This window comes from Lycorma delicatula, chromosome 5 (genome assembly GCF_047948215.1).
Source record: "Lycorma delicatula isolate Av1 chromosome 5, ASM4794821v1, whole genome shotgun sequence".
Lineage (NCBI taxonomy): Eukaryota > Metazoa > Arthropoda > Insecta > Hemiptera > Fulgoridae > Lycorma > Lycorma delicatula.
Genome location: NC_134459.1, coordinates 5545726 through 5571729, shown reverse-complemented (window position 1 = coordinate 5571729; position 26004 = coordinate 5545726). Strand labels below are relative to the sequence as shown.

At 31.3% G+C, this 26004-nt stretch overlaps 1 protein-coding gene across 4 annotated transcripts in view; it reads right to left on the bottom strand.

Annotated features, from left to right (window-relative positions):
• Positions 1-26004, bottom strand: part of Ppn (proteoglycan-like sulfated glycoprotein papilin) — a 531917-nt gene that overhangs the window by 203903 nt on the left and 302010 nt on the right. For all 4 annotated transcript variants that reach the window (XM_075365575.1, XM_075365573.1, XM_075365571.1 and 1 more), the window contains exon 2: positions 25867-25927. In XM_075365575.1, coding sequence (XP_075221690.1) covers positions 25867-25927 — 61 coding nt within the window. The remainder of the gene's footprint in view (positions 1-25866; positions 25928-26004) is intronic.

Sequence of the window (26004 nt, the reverse complement as noted above, 5' to 3'; positions counted from 1 at the left end):
TACAAACTTATCGTATTTTCTTAAAATTTATAAACGTCCAATCTCTGCTGAAACGAATAGATTTATTCTTTAAAAAAATAACAGTATCCATCTCTTTCAAACCAGACAACGGAAATGTCGCACAACTCAACACGATATTTCAGCTTACAAGATAGAATCTTACTACGCTTCCGGTGTTTTTAATAAATTACCGAAACACTAAAGAATTCGTCTTACTAATTTAATTAAAATATTTTCTTCTGCGGAAACAGTATTACTCGGTCGATGGGTTTTTAAATAATACTAATTAATCTAAAGAAAATTATATACCTGAATTTTCAGTATTTCCGTTCACCTAGTTTTCAAATGCTTTTCAAAACCTCAAACAGTTTTCATTAACGTCGTCTGAATCGCGATTTTCCTTGTAGTCGTTTTATATATTTACTACCTTCACGTACATACTTTAATGTTATTTTATGTGTTTATGTTTTAAAATTAATATGGACTTTAACGGCATTTATCTTTTATTTTATAATTAACTGTACATTTTGTAACGTTCTGCTCCGATAAGGTTTTTTTACCACGGTTTATCTTGATACACCCGAGAAAATGCAGGAAAGGTTTCTTTAATGATAATAATAGATTTCAGTCGGTCGCATGCTGTGTTGACTAAATCCATCGGGTATCAATTTCCGTCTAATAAGGAATTTTTATTGTTTAATTCAATAGCAAGCGATAGATCAATAAGCTCTCTCTTTCTTTCGATCGTTATAAGCTTGAATACATTTAATCCTATATGAAGTACGCAACACTTACAAATTGCCATAGGTCGATCCACCGTAAGTCATCGGTCAGAATAATTAGTTTCCCGATTGGTGGTTTTCGACCGGCAGTAGTTTCACGAACGGGGAACCGTGACGTTATAAAGATATTTTTTTACTTGTGCTGCCAAGAGAAAATATTTTATTAACTTTCGTAAATCAGGCGTTAAGTAAAAGTAAGACAATTTACAGATGAGCACGGTGAAATAAAGTTTACACTTTCGTAAAACATTAAGAAAGAAATACTAATTCACTATCTAAACAACGTTTCAAGAAAAACATAAAATTTAAAAGATAACACAGACCCTTAATAATTATTAAATACTATTATCCAGATTCTTCCTGTTATGTCGAGTTTACGCGAAGATTTACCCCCTTAAGCGAATGATTTGTACGATTCTTTGGAAGTCTCCCAGATTCTTGATTCAGGGGCTATAGGCAGCGCTTCCCTTATTCGTATAATGAACTAAAACAAGCTAACCAGTTTGTTATATCCGTGAATCACCAGACCAGAATGTATTATCAGTTAGCGCCTGTAAACAAAGAATAGTGTTAGTTAAAATATAACTGGTTCGGCCAGAACTAGAACAACCTCCCGCACGGAAAACTAGTAGTGATAAACTATTTGCGTCTCTCCGACACACAACTCTTGTCTTATCGTACTGGAGGTTAGTAGTTCAAAACCTGGTCGAATCGGTTGGTTTTTAACGATTCAATAATAATCGTTTCCCGGTTACTATTCTGTTGTTGGGTCTAAACTAACAACATATTCTGTTCGGGGGACAGTGGGTTGTAATTTTATAAATATCGAAGAATTTATTTTTAATGTTTCTAACATTGTTTTTTCTATTTAATTTTTAAAAAAAATTGAACCTCAAAGATACAGGTTTTTATAAAAAAAATAAAAACCTTACTACAGACTAGGTTTTTATCGTATATTGGCTTTATTTCATCCAATTTTCTATTTTATTTTTATTTCATCGTGTTTCTTCATTACCACTTTTTACCTCACAAACTTATTCATATGGACAAAATTCATGCAAATGATGTATTCGTCTGTCTAGTTTCTATTTTTACGTACATGCATATATTCTTAACAAGCAATAAATAAGATAAAATGTAAATAAACTATTATTACCGTAAACACAAATTAAAAATTCGGCAGACTCAAAAGCCAATTCAAAAATCAAACAAATCAGCAAAATAACAAATTCATAATAATAACAACTGAAAAAGGTTAGCTACAACCCTGGTGAATATTAAACGGTGAAACCTAACCTATTTTCATACAAGAGAATTAATTCTAAAGTTGCAAATTTTAGTAATACGAATACTCGATCTACCAACCGAAGGTGGGGATATTTTTGCATTTTCTTAATCTTTATTTCGTATAATTTTTACCAGGAATTTTTAAAGTAGCAACCCGGTAAGTCTAATGTAACTATACTTATGAATACATACTATAAACAATACTTCCATAAAGTCGTTCCAATTTTTAGTAAATTTCTGTCCACTTAAATTTTTTAAAATCGTAAAATAATAATCATTTCATTAGAGATACACTATTTTTAACTAACAACGGGTGGAAGTAACCTCTGCTAGAGGAGTAATTTTTTTTAATAGTATGACAAATATATCTGATTTGAACATAATTATATTTAATTGCGTAAGATAAAATATTCATTTAAAATTTTAAGATCTTTATAATGGCAAACCGATCCAAATTATGCAATAAAAAAATTTTAACGACTTAACTTCAAAACGCTTTCTGCTGTCTTTGCGATCATCCTTAGGGATTGTCACAGAGATGACTGAAAACATTTTTTAAAGAAAGCTTTTAGAAAAGACCTTTATTATATATTTTGGTTCGGTTACGGTTGTAAAAGTTAATAAGTGTAAATTAATATAAACGTCGATCATCATGGATAAAAAATTTAAAACTTTCCTTGCGATAATCTCCTCCGAAATGGTAGGCCTTTAATTTCTACAATTTTGAAATAATATGCCTAAATTATATTCTTGCAAAATAAAAAAAAAAAATGACTAGCAAGAATTTCGCCATAATTTTATTTGGAGGAGCATAATTTTTAAAAAAATGTTGGAAAAGGGAGAATCTCCTCGTTCATCACAAGAAATTTTAAAAAAATATATATAAATGAAGAGTGTATAATAGCTTAAATCCAAGAATTATCCACAGTTATACTTTCACAACTCTGCTTTGTCATGCGACTGGTAAATTTCACCCTCATTTTCACTGAGGAACCGAAAAAATAAATTTTTATTTTGGAGATCAGGAATACTACAATGATTAAATTTAATTCAAAATATATTTTCACTATTCTTCAACGAATGGTTAACAGACAGCATTTTCTCCTTCCTAAAGCTAAATATCCGGTTTCACTGGATATTGACGTTTTCACACCTAAGGAACCCAAAAATGCAAAAACATTGTTGGGTGTTAATGTTTTCGTATGTGTATTCGAAGTCGCACTCTAAATCACCTTATATCACCAGAACTACCGAACCGATTTTGATCAAACTTAGTCAGGTTACTTCTTTCTACACATGAGGCATTGATGCCATTAACTTTTCAACTTAAAAGGTGAAGGGGGTGAAGCTGTAGAGCCGAAATCTCGAGATTTTGGCTAATTAAGGTCATATTTTTCTTAGGCACATTTGTCAAAAATTAAAAAATTAAAATATTTGCAAAAACGTTTTTTGCAAAATCGCAACCCCACACCCAAAAAATACTCTGAACTACTGGTATGTTGTGACGTCACAGGTGAGCGGTAGAATTAAATAGATGAACGATATTTAAAGTGTAAAAAGGTAATTCGGTCTGGCTGGGTCTCGAACTGGATGCCCCGTTCAGTTCGGCACCTGGTGCGTTAAGCTTCGCGGCTACATCAGTATGCCGACCGTACAAGCAATATTTATTCTGTGTGAGTTGTGACATTACGTTAGTTTAGTTAGTGCCGACCGTCGCCGGGAGTACCGCTACATACGCGCAATACGGTATGCGCGTGCGCTTTAGTTAGAACAATTGAATTAAATAAACGGAAAAACGTTATATTTAAATAAAATGATAAATGTTATAAATTAAGTTGTGTATGTATATGTTTGTAAGTCGTTTATCAGAAACAATCCACAGTAGCAGGACTTTCCAGGAACGCGGCTTTAGCCGCGTGACGAAATTAAACCCAAAATTCCCGAAATTAAACCTTTCGAGTAGTATGAAATTTCTTCATTTAGAGTAATTAAAGAATTAAAAAATTTTGTTTAAAACTAAATAAAATTGGAAAATTTAAGAATACACGGATGATACATTCATTTCGAAAAAAAATAATTTGCGCCTATTTTCTATTACATTTCATTTTATTAAATTATTGTTCTATATATTAAAGTAATACAGCACTTTAATCGTAGTTTCCAGTTTGGTAAAATTTAACCGGAAATGTTTTTGTACGAGTATATCACATTTCATCACCATCGCTATAATACAATTGTAGGCGACCTAAAAATTAATTCAATCCTAAAAATAGCTTAATCGTTTAGAAATAACAAGAATACTCTTTCAATCTTACTAGGATAAAATGAGGAGTGAAGTAGTTTATTATTTTCTTCACTAAGCCGAGTATACCGTTGTATATAAGGACGTCAATCCAATTTAAATACAAATACTATTTAGACCTATGCTGACTAGAGGAACTGGGTGTATAATGAACATCATTACTCTTAGGGAAATAATTTTGATTAGAGGTTCTTGTATCTAAACCGGTTTACACCCTCAACAGCAATAAGAAAGACGGGAGAGAGTGTAAATAAACAGAATAATGAATCCTTTTCTGCTGAGAAACAAAGCGTTATATTATAATACACTTGTCAGTAGGGTATAATGGAAACAAAGGTAATATTTAAGCAAGAGAAAATTAATTTTCCTCCTGTTCTATACACTTCATGCATAATTTATTATTTTTTTTAGAATTAATAATAAAGTTTCCGTTATTAAAATATATATATATATATATATATTATACATATACTATTATATATATATATGTATATATAATATAAAGATTAAGAAAACTTTTACAAAAATACAATAAACGAAAATAATAACTAATATTGGACACGTATGAGGTTGATCATGGGTAATGTCAATCTGGTCGCCTTTCAGAACAGGTAATTAAACAATTATTTTTAATCTGTAAAATAAATTATATCAAAAAATAACTTAAAAATAAAATGCAAAAAATAAAAATTACATTTAAAACGAATCTTAGTAAACAGAACAACAGTTCTTAAAAGACAGTTCCACCGAATCTGCTGTTAGAAAAATAGCACTTGGTCGGCTAAGCCGGCAAGTCAAACAGCTTTTTCATTGCATTTTAAACATTAATGATCTGAGTTTTATTTTTATAATAAAATAATTTCATCCTATAAAACAATAACGAAAAGAAAGATAGAAAAAAAATTAGAAAAGCAAAAAAAAAAAAAACAGAATATATATTTTTTAGAGGTAGGGAATAAATTTTAGGAAAAATTTTCTAAATATATTCATATGTACGTTAAGCTTAAACAAATTTGGTCAAGTAACGTTCTCTCTAAATCTATAGCCTTTATAAGCAATAACGGCTAAACAAGAAAAAAACATTTTTACATCCGGCATCTATAATTTAAAAAAATTGTAGACATTTCTTGCTATATCTATATATGAAGTATTATAAACTTTCTAAGAAGTACTTAAACCGAAGGGAAATAAATCGAAGGAACAAAAAACATATACTTTAATTTTATAAAGTTTTCTCTAAAATATCTCCGAAGAAAATTAAAGTTGGTTTTTTGCGATATCCTATACCCCGTAAATGAATTTTTGAAAAAAAAATTAATACGATCAATGCCCGTATATAAAAAAATATTTGAACCAAATTTGAGATAAATCGATTCGGTTAATCCCGAGAAATAAAGCCAAAAGTATTGATACGTATACATACATATGATTTTTTTGTCTGGATGAATAGCTAGCACTATTCCAGCTAAATTCGCGGGGAAAAAAAAATTTTAAAGGAATTTAAATAATTCATTTTTATTTTCGATCACCATAATTTATAATCGTAAGCTTAAACCAAGTCTTTTCATTATTAGTTATAATTACAGAATATCTACCTGTTATTTATCTTACACGCATAGACTATTTTTTCCATTTAACATTATTCTGAACATTTTCTTGGCGTACATTTACCTCGTAAATGGTTTTATGGATCACAATTCCCACTCATAAACACACGTTATACGCGCGCGCACAATTTATTGAATATATACTTTGTATTTGTATATACTGTAATAAATAAAAAAGAAAACTCATTCTAAACCGACTTTCAAAATTTATTTAAATCTTAATAATTCTTTATACAAAAATTTCATATCCTCTTATTTTCATTTATCTTTAATGTTAACGCATCCGTTTGTTCAAATGCGAGTAACATCTTTTTTAATATTTTTTCCATATTTAATACGAAGTGCTTTTAACAATTCTAATTTAAATAACTGCCGTTCGAATAAAATTATCGTTGCGAAGTTTTTTTTAAAGCAATATTACAGCCTTATATAGATGATTAAAATTTTTATAAAAGTCTATTTTCCATTAAAAAAAGAACCCCTACTAACGAAGGGGTGTTAATATCTCAATATTTTAACAGGAAAAAATGTATAAATGTTTCAAACTATTTATTGCGATGCATTGAAGTTTAAATTATCAACGAGCATAACATTTTATTAGAAATAAACACTAACTTGTGGTATAAGTGCGTAATATAAAAAGCGTATTAAGACTAAATATAAAAAGAAGATAATTTTATCTTTTTAATTTTTAAATTCTTTAAAATGAAAATAAATCCGATGAAAGGTCGGATCTGCGTTTGTCTGTCGTATATAAAGAACATAATGCGAAGAAATAAATGCGGACGTTAATGCCCTTTAATTTATTCTAGACGTACAAGTGTACGGCAATTAAGAAAAAAATAAATAAAGCCTGGTAAAATAATTAATAGTTTAATGCATTAAATTAGTACAGTCGTAAAAATAATCAGATTAATGAACGATTGGGATGCGAGTGAAAGGTCATTTGCTTAATACTATATATTACTGACGAGTAATATGTTATGTGTTGTACCATGATGTGGGTTCTATTAGAAAATCTAGTCACCAACGATACGAGTTCGTTGTATATTAAATGTCGCTAAAATTTTGATTATTTTTTTGTTTATCTAAGCATATTTATTTGTTTAAGCGACACAAAGTACGCAAACGTATACAATTACAGTAATAATTTATAAAGTATTACAAAACTGTAATTCTGACACCATTAATTCTAACCGGAGGTGTTATTTCCTTATTTTTGTAATATTAAAATTAAAATCGACTGATCAAAATAAAATGTAAATTCAGAATCTAATAAATTTAAAAATGTATCTATTGGATTTAATAATAAATATCGTTAATAATAATATATTTTTACTTCGTTTTAATCGTAACGTTTACAAATTTTTGTCGGTTATCTTAAATATTTAATAAATTTCAAAAGCTGTATGCAGTTTAACATAGAAAAAAAACGATCAAAAACGTTTAATTAAAATGTAAAAATAGACGCCAGTTTCGATTGTAAAACAATCATTATCAGTAGACACCGTTTTAATGTTTAGCCTCCGGAACCGTAGTAAGGTATTACTTCAAGGAGAAATAAAAAAGGTTATGCATGAATGTAAATGAAGTGTATGTAGTCTTGTACAGTTTCAGGTCGATCGTTACTGAGATGTGTTGTTAATTGAATCCCGACCGTCAAAGTACACCGGCATCCACAATCTAGTATTCAAATCCGTATAGAAGTAACTGCCTTTATTAGGATTTGAACTTTAGAATTCTCACATTATCAGTAAATAATGAAGAAAGAATTATAGCTATATAAGAAAATAAATAAAAGAAAAAAACAAGAAAAATCATATTTGACACGTAAACAGTAGTTACGAAACACTATAAAATAAATACTTTTAGCAAAAAATAAATAAATCTTTGATTCTGATCGATGCATAACAATAATGCAAAGATCGTGCCAAGAGTGGGTGTAGGTGTTACATGTTACTTCACGAATAAAGAAAGGAACTAATCCAACATTTTCCTGGATCGATCAAGGGAAACCGAATTAAAAACGTTATAAAATGTACAGTTAATTATAACATTAAAAATAAATGCCGTTAAATTCCATATTGATCATTTAAAATATAAATACATGAAATAACATTAAAGTAAATTAGGAAGCTGTGTCCCCTGGCCGCTTCGCGGACAGCATTTCAGCATTTTTCTTACCGTGTTATAATATAGGAAGAAACCAATGTTCGCTCGTATTTCCACTCATTGTTCAGGAAAAATTTTAGATGACTCCTTATTAGGTGTGACTTGATTCTCCGAGTGTTTCAAGACATTTCCTACCCCACTAGATCAATGAGGTCTCTACTAATTACAATTTTTGTGTTTTTAGCATTTTTCTTACATGGAGAATACGTCAAGAAACTAAACATAAAAAATAACTAAAAATAAATAATAATTCAGAAGGCTTTAATGAAAATTGTTTGAGCACATATATACGTTGAACAGAAATGCAGAAAATTCAGGTATATATATATATATATTTTTTTTAAATTAATTAATATTGTTTTAAAATTCATCGACCGAGTATTGTTCCTGTATTAAAAACATCTTTTAATTCTGTTTTAAATAAATCGGTGGAAATATTTTTTAAACGGTTTGCTAATTTATTAAAAATGGTAACGGAAGAATAATAAGGTCTTTCATAAGTCGAATTATTGTGTTGTATTGCGTTGGAATGAGTTAGAAAACTTAGCCAGGTTTGATGACGACCTGGTTTGTTCGTGGGTTCATGGATTTTCCTCGATATCGTTATGATAAATTAATAAATATATTTATGTTGAATGAGTTAGTTACCTTCAGTTTTAAATTATATTATAATCTTTTTTAATTTTTTAAGCTATGAAAAACGATGTTTTTCTTAGAATAAAAGTAAAAAATACAAAAGTTTTGTCGTTTTAGGCAATTCCAATAGAAAACGTAAATTTAGCTAATAAACCATTAAAACTTCTGATCTAGACATTACCGCTTAATACATGCATCTCTCATTGGTCGGGAAAATAAAACTTATCTCACGAAAGATAAAGGTGGCATTAATCAAACCAATCGAGAGCCTACGAACAAACTTTAGCGGCAACCGCTTAATGTTTAAAAACTTTCGCAAAAATATCTTTTAAAAATTTTATCATCGTTGTACAATAATGATGTTTTTCAGTATTAATAAAGTAATTTTTCATATATTTAATTCCTTTACACCGCTTTAAAATTTAAAACTTTTCTAACGAAATAATCTTGCGTCCAAGTTTTCAAAGCATTGCTGGGCTACAGCTAATTTCTCCTGTGTTCGATGTTTATAATAACCCAAATATTCGTTTATTCTAGTTAAATTTTTTTTTAGTTTCCCTAACTAACCTGAATTCCAATTAATGTCTTTGAAATTCAATTTATACATGCCCGTTCTTATCTATAATGACGCATTTTAAAACGCAATACAATTTGAAGAAATAAACGGGATAAAAAATACGTAAAAATGAATTTTAATTAAAAAATGGCTGAAGCTCTACTGAAATTTTATCACCGCAAATCAAAATTTGCTGAGAATACTCAAAAGATCTGTAAGAAAAAACCGGAAGAGATACAGATTATCAATAGTGAAGTATAGTTTAAGCAGAAAATTTTATTTGCGGTTAAGTACCGATGAAAGGAGAGACTAAGATTCGAAATATGAAAGAAAATCTGGTGGATAATTTTTTTTTACAAATCAAAACGTGGACACCGACATAAATATTCTATTTTAAATATAATTTCTTTACAGAATTAAGCAGTAAAACATCCGTTTCGATTGCAAAAGAGATAGTAACTAGTTAACTATTAAACTAGATAGATAAACTAGATAGATAGTTAACTATTAAACTATTACTGTATCTAATTTAACGCATATTCATAACTGTATTAATATCTGTTTATTTTACCATGAGGCAGGTAGTTGTAGACCACCTTAAAAATACCCTGCGGCGTAGAGGGCGGACAGCCTAATAGATGGATCACACGATTCGATCTCGGAGCAAGTCTAGAATGACAATCTCTCCAATCAGATTACCGGTTATGTTTTTAAGACACTTTATTACACTCAGAAGTTTCAAACGGTTAAAGATTTTCAAAACGATAAAGAAAATCTATTCTTTCTAGGTTTTTTGGGTCGTATGTAGATTAGAGGCGATTTAAATTTTTTTATAGTAACAGAACAGTAGCCTAATTATTACATTTTATTCAGAACATGGAACGGAAACAACAATGACTTCAACAGGTAGCCTATTAAAAAAAAAAAAAAAATTAATAAAATAGAAAATTAATCTTGCTTAAAAAACTGTCAATGATATTACTGAACTTTCCCGGAATGTAGGGTAGAGCGCAAATTAAAAATTTTTCCGGGCAAAGAAAAAGCTATTATTCGTACGACTTTAATTATTTTGTTACCAAAAGAAAACATTTCTACAGTAGCTTTTTTTTTTAAACAGTATAAAATTCAGGTTATTCCACTTTAATGTTAGGCTAAGATATATTATTTTTAAAAAAAAACGCAGTCTGAAAAACAAATCAAATGGCAATAATTTAGGCTTCTACATCAAGAAATTAATTATTGAAATTAAAAGTGAGAATTTATACAATATTCTTGGGATACTGTTAAATAAATATTATCATCTTAATAAAACCTCATTAAGAAAAGACAAAACAGATTTTAAAAGATTCAAATCGACGACGTGAAACAGTAAAAAGTTAAGTTTTTATTTTTTAGGCTGGCGGTATACATTACACCTAAATTGTATAAAATTTAAAATCATTCTCATCGTGAACCGTTCATTTAAAAAAATTATTTTAATAAATGTCGAAACGGTAGGATGTAACAATTAAAAGTTAAAAAATCTTTGTTTATTTTAGCACCGATTAATTAAAATTTTTAAAATGAATAGTGCTGTAATAAATTCAATGTAATTTCAACGATATTATTTTCTTCAAATTAAAAGTAACTCAAATTTTATGAAACGAGAAAGAATAAAGGATAGTGAAGAATTAAATATTAAGGTAAGAGTGTGAGAATTTTATTTTTTATTTTTTGGTAGTAACAAAAGGATCGATAAACAGAGGTAGATCATTAAAAATGATGTACTGAAGATGTATACGCGTACGAAAAATATACCGTACTTTATACTAACAGAACATTGACGATAGAAAAAGCTGAAAGGAAAACGATTTTGTAGGCCATCGATGCTTTCTTCGGTGTCCGTAGTCATCCATCCCGATTGGGAGTTGAATTACCGTACCGTGCGTGTTCTTTACAAAGGTTTCTGTGAGGCCATAATGTTGTACCCTGGGCTCGTCTGGGCTCATCGTTTACAATTTCAATGTTATAGGGACATCCTTTTGCGAGCCCAGCGTCTTCTATAGTTAGCTGTTGTCGGCGGCTACAGGACTGTTTCGCGAGAGGCAGTCAATGTAATTGCCGACATAAAACCCCTAGTTATTTTGACTACGGAGCGTAGCCAACGGTATGTTTCTAAGAAGGGAAACCTTCTAACGTCAAGGCGTATGCGAGAAATCGAAGACCAAGGTTTTGACTCTTGGCAAACTAGGTCGAACGATTCTTCTACTGATCGATACACGCATGGGATTTTTCCACATGTTAGGGAGTTGCGAGTTATTATCCGGTTTCCACCGATCGGCATATTACTCAATTTCTTTCGGGACGTGGTGCTTTTAGGGATAGTTTGGCTAGAATTAGGTCGGTTGACTCCAGCTTGTGTCCGGACTGTAGGGTCGATGACACGGTGGACCATGTCCTGTATGTTGACGGTACAAAGCTGAGCGTACCAGAATTATTAGGGAGCTGAAGAGAGCAAACTCGTTCTTTGATCTGCGACTCGACTGGAGGACTCGTAGAGACTGGTCAATTGTGGCTAGCTTCCTTCGATTCCTCGTCCGACGTAGAGCGGCCGAAGGGATTTAGTAGAGTAGGAACCCGGAGGGGCTAGAGTCCGCTTGGACAGTCTGATTGACCGAAGGTAGGCGCTTCGGCAGCGAGCCACGGTTAGTTAGAAAGAGGTGACTTTGATTGTTGAAGCTGTCGGCGGAACGGCGTGCACTGCCGGTAGGCATGGGATGCCATGCAGCCGTGAGGTGTAGCGACATCTCGACGATAAGTTTATTGTGGTGAATGTCACGCGGAACTCTGCGATGGAGCCGAGTGGGAGTAGGAGTAGGTGGTCTATCCGCCTCTCCACAGTGGACCAGACCGGAGTCCATAATTTAACCTAAATTTGGGGTTTATTAAAGTTTAAGCCGAGTTCACTAAGGGAACTAGGACTAAATTTCGTTGCTGCGATTAACATGTTTGGTGGTATGTTGTGTTTATTTGCCTCGAATTACGAGACATTCACGAAATTGGCTCATAATAAGGAGAACTAGGCGTGGGGTTCGCGCTTCCGCGAGCTCGGTTAGCTAAGTCACAGGGATACGATTTAGGACACTCAAGATGTCCGGACGAGGCCTATAGCGAAGGCAAAAGCTGAGTTATTAAATCACCGATGCAAATGTGTACCGAGGCATTTACATCGGTGGCATCCCAACGAGGCCAGGCTTATTACTATGAGATGTAAAAAGTTAGAGGGCGATAGACGACTCCCGTTAAAGCCCAATAGGACAAAAAACGGGCGGGGGGCGACCGGAACGTCACTAGGCGGGTGTCTTCCCCTACGGGGTTGGGATGACGGCTCAAAACAAACAATCTCTAAATAGCGCTCAAGTTAAATTTGAAGTAAAGATCTTAATATTTTCTCACCATCTAAATTAATTCTTTTTAAAAGTGCGACAGAATTAATTACCCTGATATTGAGGTTATCACCTCAAATATTATGATTGCGAGGTAAACTGCGGAAGAAATATTAAGCAAACAGTTTCCAGCATATAAATTCACATACAAACAGACATAGAAAAGTTTTTAGCAAATTTTTCTGAATTCAGTATAGCTCAAAACATCAAAAGTACAAAATTTCCGAAAAGGAATAATGATTTTAGCAATAATGGTAGCAATTGATGTTTTTTTTGGCTATATTATCTATAAAATTTTATGCCAAATTTCAGCAAACGAATCTAACTATGAAACTAAAGAAAAATAGATATTAGTTATTATTAAAAAAATTATTTTTTTTTAATAATTTAGAAAAATATTTTTTGTAAACTTTTAACAACTTTTGATCTTGATAAAATATTAAATATAAATTTGGTACGAACATTTTGTATTGTAATCTTTAAATACTATTAAAAGTAAACTTTTGAAGAGACGACTATTTGAAATGTTTAACATCAAATCTCTTTTAAATAAAAAATAAAAATTTTAATATTTAAGGAAGCGATCTACTATGTTAGATCAAGTAATTATTTTATTTTCTTTACGTGTACATTGCAATCTGTTCGACTAGTGAACAATAAGCAAATCCCCTCTATGGCCCGATGAATTGAGTATGATATGTATGACGTGTAAATGAAATGTAGTTTTGTACAGACTCAGGCCGACCATTACCGAGTCGTGTATTTAGTTGAACCTCGATCGCCAGAATCCGTTGTCTGGTGTTTAAATCCTTATAAAAGCGACTAACCTTTTTGCTAGGATTTCAATCTCAGAAGCTTCGATTTGCGACAACGAGTTAACTACTAGACCGGAGATATTTATTTTTTATCAAATAGTCTGTTTTAATCTTCACGTAAATTAAAAACCATAAAATAACAGGAGTTTATTTATTTAAAATTAATGTTTCCTATTTTTAAAATATTTTTTTAAGTAACTAGTTTTTAAGAAATTTATCATTAATGATTTTAAATGGCGTCCATTTTGAAAATATTTTTTGGTATTGTACGGTTTCAATACCTTTATTTATATGAAAACTTATTATTTAAAAAAAAAGTCATACAGGAAGAAATTTTTAAATGGATATTCTCTGGGGACTTTTTTTAATATGAAGAATTCTTCTCCGAAGTCCGGCGTGATATTTTGAAGTACCTTTTGTATTATATTACAAATAACAGCCGGGAAAGTAATAAATATGAAAGACGCGATACATTTATCGTGTAAACAACTCACACAAATTAAAAGAACAAAAAACAAAACGATATTGGAGTTCTAATAAAATAATATACGTACCGATTAAATCTATCGGAGGTACTTTTTAATAACTTCTAAAATCTTTTAACTAATATGCTATAAATAGAATTTTTTAAAAATAATTAAAAGCATAAAATAAGAGATGTTTATACGTAGCCCTAGAAAAAATAGTGTGAGAACGTTGAAGAGGATTCGATAGAGTACGGGGATAAGAAATAAAGCTTTAGACCTAAACAATAAGAACATTGTTCAAGATTTATTCATTTTAAACCGGGTAGAAATATATCGGTTACAGAACGTAGCATTTAAGTAATGCATACATTACAGACGACCTGCTGTTTTTCTTTCTTATTTAATTGCTTATAACTAACCTATCTACAAACCATCGATTGAGATTCTATTTTCTCTCCTTTCGCTTCATCAATTGATTTAAATTGCACCTCTGTTCCCCTCGACCGTATATCAGATTACTCACACTAACTACTACTAATCCCCTGTGTAACTGTTGACGTTCTAAACACTTATCTGACATAAGCCACAGCAACCGGTAACTAAACAATAAATCAAATTTGACAAGCTTTAAAACAAACCGGTACAACCATATTTACTAAGAATGTTTAGTATAACAGTTAACTGTAAGTTTAAAACTCAAAGACGATCGATTAGATTTTTGTTTTTATACCGGTGATAAACAACCGTAACGTAAAGTAATAGAGTAACTGTTACAGTCAGGTAGTAATTCAGAAGGGCTACGAAAAAACAATCATCCGTAAAAACATATTTAAAACAGTAAATTCCTTTCTTTTAAAGCAGCAATTACAATCTAAAACAAAAACCGAATAATAAATAAATATATGTTAAAAAACCTCACATATTACACGTAAAATACTATTGTGTCATCAAAATGTTTACAATATGTTAAAAAAGGGGATACACTGTTACTGTAATGTTCTAAAATATATTTAAAATAATGAGAACCCATCTATAATTTAAAAACGAGCTAAGATTAAACTTGACATCATAAATTTCATCACTCTATTGTTGTAGTGTGACGTATATAATATGCAATAGTATGTAACGCTGCGTTAATAGGCAAAATAATTCACGAACAATAAAACAAACTTTCCGACGTGTTCTACTGCTAAAAATAAAGAAGAAAGTTCATATAAACGAAGGTTTAGCGACCGTCGGATGTCGAAAGACTTCGCCTTTGCTAAAATTAAGCCAGACTACAATTCTTGGAACCAAAATTAAAGGGTAAGTTTAATGGTTTTATATAAAATCTGATGTGAAAAATTAAAAAAAATAGGTCTAAATATGTATTTTTAATAGTTTTCAAAAGATAGCTAGGGTAAAATTCAAAAAATTGCTATCGAAAATTTTTATATTTGGCGTAAAATAACTTTGTTAAACGGGTAATAACACGTAAAAGTTTTAAACAAAACTTATGAAGAATTTGATTTTGAGTAAAATGGAGTGTATAAAATCCATAGAAATTAAATACAAACGTAAGAATTTTGATTTTGTTCGGAGAGTCGCTTTATATGGAAGTGAAACTTGGACGATCGGAGTATCTGAGAAGAAAAGATTAGAAGCTTTTGAAATGCGGTGCTATAGGACAATGTTAAAAATCAGACGAGTGGATAAAGTGACAAACGAAGAGGTATTGCGGCAAATAGATGAAGAAAGAAGCGTTTGGAAAAATATACTTAAAAGAAGAGACAGACTTATAGGCCACATACTAAGGCATCCTGGAATAGTCGCTTTAATATTCGAAGGACAGGTAGAAGGAAAAAATTGTGTAGGCAGGCCACGTTTGGAATATGTAAAACAAATTGTTAGGGATGTAGGATGTAGAGGGTATACTGAAATGAAACGACTAGCACTAGATAGGGAATCTTGGAGAGCTGCATCAAACCAGTCAAACGACTCAAGATTAAAAAAAAAAGAAAGAATTTTGAAGTTTATCTATAACAAAACATATCTAAATTTTCAACAAGGGATTAAACGAAACAAAATTAGCAATATTACAAACAAAAACATTAAATCTTTTAGAAAAGTAGACAATCAAAATTTAAAAAATAATTCTGTCGGTTTCAAGAGAAGAGTTAGTTACTGGAATCCGCAGGGCAGTACAACTAATATAAACAACCGGTTGAAATACGAAAAGCCACCAGCGTTATTCATAGGAATAGGGCAGAGCTGTATCCTTTGTAACGGAGAACATTTTCAGTTGTTTAGTTAATTTTTGTAAGCTGATTTTATTGTTTGTATTTCTATTTGTTATTTTTGTGAACAAATTTTAAAACTAAAATTTATTAAAGTTATAGTTTTGGGACGTACTTTTTCCAATTTTTCAGGTCATATTTCATATAAACTCTTAATTTTGATCTCAAGAATTACAGTCTGGCTTAATTTTGCTGAAGTTACAGAAATCAGGGCGAAATTTTTCGCCAGCCGACACTCATTAACGAGGCGTTTCCGAACCTATTTTTATAAGTACTTTCTTTTTTATTTTCGCAGGTAGAAAATGTCTTGAAAGTGTGTTACATTCTTCACATATGTATATTATATACGTAAATATTGCTTTACTGAAATTAATCTTTTTAAGATTAATATTTTTCTTCTGTACTGTTAAATTATATTTAAATTCTATTAAATAAACCACCTGGTGGACGAAATGATTCCGGAACCGATTTAAACTTTCTCCATACTTAAAATCTCAATTAAAAAAAATCGGTTTGCGCCTCCACGTTGGTTCGTCTGGATAACCAGTTAGAAACGTGGAGATTTCTACTGGTGAACTAAATCGGAATCACCTCTCTGGATCACATCCAGAGTTGTAACTCGGGAATTTATTCCCACCCAAGGCTGACTTGCCTTTGAAAGTCAAATATGGAAGGTCTTTTAAGAAAAAATCCACCGTCTGGTAAATACCAGAGAAGGCTGCACTCGGATCCGGTGGGCAGCTGCTTAAATAACAATATAACAATGAATTAGATAACAATGAATCGGAGCGTTTGGAAACATCCAAAAACAACACAACTTCAAAATTGAGGATAAGACACAAGCAAATAAACTACATTGCCACTCACAACATTAATTCTCTAACTCAACCCGGCAAACTAAAAACTCTAACAGACATAATGGACAAACAAAATATCCTAATCGCAGGACTTCAAGAAATGAGAAACACCGATCGAGAGCCGTTTGAATCTCAGGGTTACAGAATTTACAAAGGAATCCCCGGGAAACGTGTGATGAAGAATTGCCCACAGTTCGGAACAGGATTTGCAATCAATCTTAAAATAATTGACTCAGTCGTAGAATTTAAGTCTTACTCCCCCAGGATTTCAACCTTAACCCTAAAATCAGCCGATAAATTCTACACCATAATAAATGTCCATGCTCCCACCAATGACAAAAACAATCTTAAAAAAGATAGAGAAGAGATGGACAAATTCTGGGAACTTCTTGACCAAACTGCAAACAACATAAATAAGACCCACACGAAGATTTTAATAGGGGACTTTAATGCCCAACTTGGTAAAGAACGAAGATATCGTGATATTATCGGAAAATGGCCTGCCCAAAAGAAAACTAACAAGAACGGCCAAAGACTTGTCGAATTTTGCAGAAACCATAATATGATCTCAAAATCCACCTATTTTATGAGAAAACCAAACAAATTGAAGACTTGGAAACACCCAGATTGGAAAAAAGGAGAATGGCAACTGGATCATGTTTGCATGGACCGGAATTATCACATGGAGATTTATAATGTAAAAGTCTTGAGAGGAACAGATACTGGATCGGACCATTACTTAATTAAAGTTAAAATAAAATTCACCCCGCATAAAAAGAAAAAATCCCAACCTAAAAACAAAAGAGCTTATGATCCACATAAATTAATAAACAATGCCATCTTTGAAGAAACAACAAAAAAAATCAAATTAACTAATAATTTAAAAGAACTGACATCCCAACTGAAAGAAATAGCTGAAGAACTAGCCCCTATAAACCCAAGAAAAAAACACCAATGGTGGAATGAAGAATGTGACAAAGCAGTCAAAGACCGACACCGGGCTTGGATCAACCACCAAACCCAGAAAACTGAAGAATCTAACCATGAATTCACCAAACAAAGGAAAATAACTCAGAAAATTATAAGAGGAACCAAACGACAAGCCCAAAAAAACTTGATTCAGCAAATAGAAGAAAGTTCCAAGAAAACTAATTTCCGAGACTATTATAAAATTTTTGGTCAGGCTCTTCAAAGATATGAACCACCCATCCTTATGGTGAGAGGAAAAAAAGGAAATATGGCCCACACCAATAAAGAAAATGCTGAAATTTTTGCAGAAACCTTCAATAGACTCCTCAACTGTGACGACCCCCCAGAGCTTTTTGAGATTGACACTGAAACTCCAGTTAAAACTTCACCGGTAAATATCAACCCGCCAACAATTCAAGAAGTTCTCGCAGCCTTAAATGAAATAAAAAACTACAAAGCAAGCGGAAAAGACCAGCTTTTCGCAGAACTCTGGAAACACTCATCAGTTTATTCAGTCAAAACTTCCCTACATGTATGCCTCGTGAAAATATGGAACGAAGAAAAACTTCCAGAACACTGGACCACAGCCCTCATCCATCCATTACATAAAAAGGGGGATAAAACTAATCCTGAAAACTACAGAGGCATATCTCTCCTGAATTGCACATACAAAATCCTGTCGAGAATCATATACAACCGATGCAAAGACCAACTTGAACTGGAACTTGGGGAATACCAAGGGGGATTTAGGCCATGGAGAGGTTGCCCGGAGCAAATAATATCCTTAAAACTTATGATGGACTTATATAAAAGACGGAAAAAACAACTAATAATCACCTTCGTCGACTTTAAAAGGGCCTATGATTGTATACACCGACCATCCATGCTGAATATTCTGAGAAACCTGGGCCTTCACCCTAAACTCGTAAACATGATAAAATTAACTTTAACCAATACCCAGTCCAGAGTGAAATTCAGAGGTGAACTCTCTCAACCCTTCTACATAAAAACTGGATTGAGGCAAGGAGACGGCCTCTCACCACTCCTTTTTAACTGCGCCCTTGAATTTGTCATGAGAAAATGGTATGAAATAAATCCCAAAAATATAAAAATGGGTACTAAGAAAAACTCCATCACACTAAATCGCCTAGGATTTGCAGATGACCTCGCTCTTTTAGCAAATAATATTCAAGAAGCCAAAACACAAATCATGAGCCTTCAAAACCTAGCACAAAAGATAGGGCTTCATATCTCTTTCGAAAAAACTGAACTAATGGCCATAGATCCTCTGGTAATAGAGCACATTACGGTAAACAATCAGAAAATTAAAATAGTAAAACAATTTAAATATCTAGGGGAAATAATAACTTATAATTTAAATGAAAAAGTGACATGGCAAAACAGGACAAATAAAATTATTAAATCCCAAAAATTAACTCGGTCAACATATAACAAAAAATGCCTTTCTGCTAAAACAAAACTTAAACATTATAAAACTGTAGTACAGCCAGAAGTCACCTACGGAAGACTCTTTTCAAAATCACTCAGAAAAACCGAATTGAAAAAATTCTGAAAATAGAGAGGAGAATTGTCAGAACGTGTATCAATAAAAAACACCAAAAAGAAGGCCAATGGTGGATTGTGCCAAATGAGGTGGTGTATCGAGAAATACTGTTACTGATACTATGCGGAAAAAAAGAATCTCTTTCTTCGGTCATCTCATAAGGACACCGCAAACAAGACTGTCAAGAAATATCATTGAAAAGCTCTGGTTCCAAAAGCTAGAAGTAGGATGGATCAAAGAAATTAGAGAAGATATGAAAGAATTGGGAATTTCCCTGACTGACCTACAGAATAAAATTACAAAGCTAAAAGATAAAAGCATTAGATTTAAACAAAAGACAGACAAACGACAAAATACAAGGAAGAGGGTGTTTACGGATGAAGAAAAGAAAGCAAGATCTGAACGGATGAAGAAATACTGGGCAGCTCGAAAGAGTAAAATAACACGCTTTTCTCAGAAAAGATCCAACTAAAATTGACTTAAGTGGTCCCATGTTGGCCGTAAAAGCATAATAATAATAATAAACCACCTGGTACAGAATATTGAGGTAAGACATATCTTACCTTAATTTTATCATGAAGTACTTTCGCGGGATCCCGCATCATTGAAATAATTCCATTTTTGCGTAATTAAAATATAACAATTTATCTCAATATTCTGTTCTAGTTTTTTTATTTAATAGAAATTTATATATATCTTAAGATCTGTCCAATACTATCATTTAAACAAATTAACATTTAAACAAAAACGTTGTGTAACAATCAGTTGTCTCAAGTATTTTTATATTCTTTAATCAGTTAGTCTAACATTTATTACATTAGTTTCAGCGCTAAATCTTTTTTTCATTTCATACCAAACAATGAATTCATGTAGTGAAGTTGCCTTTATGTAGCTGCAATGTGATTTTTTTCGGACGAAATAATATTACGTGGCTATTGGAAAATAAAATTCTTGAAGAGGAAACAATCGTTGTACGGGTTTCTTTAATGACTTAAATAATGGTTGACAATTTACCAGGCGGTAGGAATTACCCACCGAGTTGGTCTAGTGGTGAACTCTTCATCGCAAATCAGCTGATTTTGAAGTCTAGGGTTTCAAGGTTCAAATCCTAGAAACTTTTATACCGATTTGAATACTAGATCGTGGATACCGGTGTTCTTTGGCGGCTGAGTTTTAATTAACCACACATCTCAGGAACGGTCAACCTGAGACAATAGAAGACTACATTTTACTTACATTCTTCATACATATCATCCTGTGAAGTAATACCTTACATTGGTTCCGGAGGCTAAACGGAAAAAAAAATGGTGGTAGGAATTTCATTAGAACTTCTTCAACTGATTTAGATTTGTGGTCAAGTATGTCAGGACACAAAACGAAAGAACACAAATTATCAGAAATATGTTACTGTGAATGAACGCCTCTTATCAGATTGTTAGACTGGTGTAAGAGGTTTAGCAACAGGAGAATCATATTGTTCTTTGATGTAGTCCTTAAGGTCTCAAAGAAATTAGTATCGCTTACGGTACCTGAAGTTGTAGAAGCAATGGTGGGTTTTCAAAAACTTTTCGATCATGGAATAATTTAACAGAAAATTTTCCGTGGAAATTTCCTACAAGCTATGGATCACTAGATGAAAAACAAGTACAGCGCAGTTACAAGTAACGGATATCTCCAGATATCCGGTACTGATTACTTTAATCATAAAGGTTCTACCAGTGTATTGTTCTGCTACGACCGGTTACCGGTTGATTCTTGGTATTCTTTTATTAACGTCAAAGTCGGTTACAAAGGAAAAATTTGTGGTGGATGGATATCTAAGTAAACCATTTATGGAAGTTAACGGAGACAGGAACAATCTGGATCGCTGATCTTCAGCCGTTACACCGATTCCAGGAAGTAATTCTAATCGTTTCAAGTAACTAATCACCAATCGTGATTTTACTCGATCACCAATCAAAGAAGTAACCAATCGTGTTTGTACTCGATGCTGCATTTCCATAATACGACAATGTTATGAAGCCATTTCCTGGATATAATAAACCGAGTTTAATTAAACGCATATTTAATATCATTCATAGCGCAAAAATTTTGCAGACAAAACAAGTTGATTAACTCTCTCTTACTAACGATGACTCACCCGTTAACTCGCTAAAAAACAAAACATTTTGTGGCTGTTTATAAAATTCTAACACGCGCATTAAACAAATGTTTGCGAGTCTTCAAACAAACATTTGACAAATGTTTTTTTTAAATGTTTGTTTGGTGCGGTTTAACTTTAGAGATAGAATCTGGGTGATCGTGGTTTACAATAATTTTATCGATTTTCAAATATTAATAAACCTAATAACTAAGATTTATTTGCACAACTGTGTAGCAGAGCAGGACACTGAGATTAAAAAACCGTCTACAAAATCACAAAAGAGTGTAAATTATATCGATTCAACGAAAGATTAAACTTTTATTTTACTATGAAATAGGAGGAAGTACACCGGCAAGATTATAAAGTCTGGAAGTGTAACGTTAAACTATGTTTTTAAATTAAATTTTAATAGTTTTAAAAATTACATCTCTACCTTTCATCCGGAGGTTCTGGATTTGAGTCCGGGTCAGGCGTGGCAATTTTTCCCACGCTATAAACAATTCATTTATCGTTATCATCAATCGGTAGCTACTACAGGGTGGCAGCTGGAATAAAACGGAGTGTAGGGGAATTAATTACTGTGGGCTTTCCCTCCTTCAAATCAATTATAAAGTGTATCTATTATTATTCCGCGGGAATAGACTGTATATATTTATTTAATTGTGTAAAAAAATAACCCTCATAAAAACGGTGAATTTGTAGATGATAAATCCATTACATAAAACATTATAGAATGGATAATGTGTGAATTTAAAACTATACCTTTACAGATTTTTATGAGTCAACCTAGATAAATTGAAATTTTAAACGATCCTTTGAAATTATTTTAATTCCTAGGAAATATAAAAAGTATGAAAAAATACGTTTTAATTTTTATTACTTGTAAATCATAAATTTTTCAAGACGATTTTCATGGGTAGTATCGTTATTTGAAGTGAAGTGAAGTAAGGTTCAATTGAAATCTACCCTTCAAGAGTTTTCATTTATTAAAATTTTAAATTTTAGCTTAAAATTATTATTTTCGATTTAAAAATGTTTTGTTTTAATTTAAATCATCATACATTTAGTATCACTCACGTGGTTAAGATGGATCGTTTAAAAATATTAAATAACTGATGTTGACACCGCATGATTTTCCTTGTACGAATATTAAATTACATGATCACATTTTTAAAAGTACATAAAATTTTATTTCATTAATAATTTATGATATTTTTTCTTATTTTTTGTTCTTATTGAATTCTAATTCATCGTAAAACATTTTTTACAATCAAAGGTTAATAATTATTAATAAATCAAACATGAACTTTATTTATACAATAATAATATATAAATTAAGACCGTGTACAGAACATGAAATACATGTAAAGTTCATGAAATTCATAAGTACACAGGAAAGTACTGAGTTTCATGTAAACATGGATTTTATTTGTACAATAATAATACTCAAATTAAGAACGTGTACACAAATTAAGATTAGAAGAATTATATCAAACCAAAGAGCGATCAAATAATTGGCAACAAAAAAAAAAAAAATAAACGAAATGATGATCAACTCCGACTTAGCGAGAATACTGTCGGACAATATCAGAGGAATAATGAACTAAAAGGTAAGAATTTTTTGCAATTTATTAAAGATTGGCCACGTATGCCTCAGAGTATATGTTGCTCTTGTGAGGGTCTATTTTTTAATCACTCTGTAGTTAACTTTAATGTAGATAAAAACAGAAATTCCAGAATAATTAAATAAAATTAAGCAGAAATTAAACTGGAAAATCCAAAAATAATACGATTCTAAATTATAATTTTCAATTAATATTAAATAATAAGATGTTTCACCAATTCTATTACCGTACATATATACATGTAATAATGCCTATTAAATTACATATATTTTTAAAAGTACATAACATTTTATTTCACTAATAACTTTTTTCTCAAATTTTTTTCTAATGTTATTGAATAATTATTTTTTGCATACCTTTTTTTATATCACGGGTTAATAAAAAAAAATGTTAAAAAAATAAATAAAAAAAAGTTAAAAAATAAAAAAGGAAATGAAGTCTGATTCGAACCGATGTGCCTTACAGGTTCAAATGTTTCATTAATTAAAATTTTTATTTGGCTATAACTCTGAAACCGACGCAATATGATATATGTACAATATGATATATCGCTGAAAAGCTCTCAATGAGGGCCTATTACTGCAATTAAGAAAAAGTTCAAAATCCAATTTTTTTTTTTTTCGGCTTTTCTGGACACTTTTGGTTTAGCCGATTGCAATAAAAAGGGAAGGTACACAACTAGATGTTACAGCAGTCCTAAATACAAAATTTCGATATTCTACGGCTAATCGTTTTTGAGTTTGCGAGATACATACGTACGCGCCGTCACGCAGAAACTAGTCAAAATAGATTCAGGGATGGTCAAAATGAATATTTCCGTTGAAATTTGAAAACCGAAATTTTTCGCGATTACAATATTTTCTTTACTTCGTACAAGGAAGTAAAAAGCAACATTTTTAATTCTTTTTTATACAATTTAACGAAAATGTCTTTTTTTGAACAATTATATTATCTAAATACTACGGACCAAAGAATGTCGTATTACAAGTATAATAAAGTAAGCTATTTTAGCAATAAAAACAAACAGAAATTATGACAAAAATGTCGGTATTGGTAAAATTCCGGCTTTTAAACATTAAAAGTTTTTAAGAGGCCCCCATAAAAAAATAATCCAACTGAGAATAGAGCAGTAAAAAATCCTTAATTTAAGAAATACGAAAATTATATTTAACACGTAAACAAAAAAGCAACATTACAAGCAAAGATAATCAAAGCAAATTAAATCTACGATTACAAAAAAAAAATTATCATCTGCTTCAATATAATTTTATTCGTTTCTACGTTTTCCTAAATCACTGATACGTATATACGAAAGCGCAAATGCACACAGATACAGTACTAATCATATGAATTCGGTGACAATTATTGAAGGTGGTGTTAGCGTTATACTCATTTAGTTCAAGAAGGGCTTTTAGATTATTGGTGTTAACTCTACGCTTAAAAATTTCCATAGAGGTAATAAATCAGGTGATCAAGGCAGCCTAATTATACGTTGTCAGACCTCTCATCGGTAAAAACGGTGCCTAAAATGTTGTGAGGGTAAATGACCTACGGAAACTGGAGGCAAACATCAGTATACACTACAGTTTTAAAAAATATTGATTTGACGATTAGTTAAGTTGAAACTACTCATCGAATGTCGATTTTAAGACCGTACAGTGATCTCCGTCCAAAAACATATTGTTTAAGAGCTGACCATAATGCTTTCCCGTTTTGAGAATTAATCTACCCTGGAAGATGAGACCGTTTTTCATCGGACGAAAAGAAAAGGATCCGATTCTCATCTCTGTCTACCAAGTAGCCGATCGAAAGACTACACATCTATATGTATCTATCTCTTCTTTTACGGTACTGATTTGGTAAGTATTAATTTCAATTTACGGAATCATTTTTGGCAAGCTCTAAGCGACAGATTTATTGCAAATAAAATTCCCTACGCTCATCACAAACTTTAAAAATCATTGAACGGGATGGCGTACTTTCTTGTGCGATTGCTTTTATTACTAAGAAAAATCGGGGTTTGAATCTTGTAAGGGATTATTCGAATATAATTTAATTTTTAAATGTTACTAAGATATGTATTGAGAATACTGTTCTTGATCTTTGAAAAAAAGAAAGTTAAAATTGTATTCGACAATTAATTTTATTGTTTAAGCTTTTAGTACTGGAAACTAACGGCAATATTGTTTAAGACTGTTTACAAAATTAATGTTTAATTAATTACAATTTATTCTATTACAAAAAAAAAGGTTTCGGTAAAAAACAACGTGAAATCAACTTTTTAATTAGACTAAAAATAAATATTATTTGATTAATTTATTATTGTTCTTTCGACTAGATAAATTAAAGTTTAATTTAATATTAAACGTTAAATGTTACTTACTTGTCTTGCAACGGCGTTGCTGAAATAAGTCGCTAAGATAAATATCAGTAGGGATAAAGATCTGAAAAAAAAAATTAAAACTTATTAGTTAATGACAATAAATTTAAATAAAACAAATTTAGCAATTATATAAAAAAA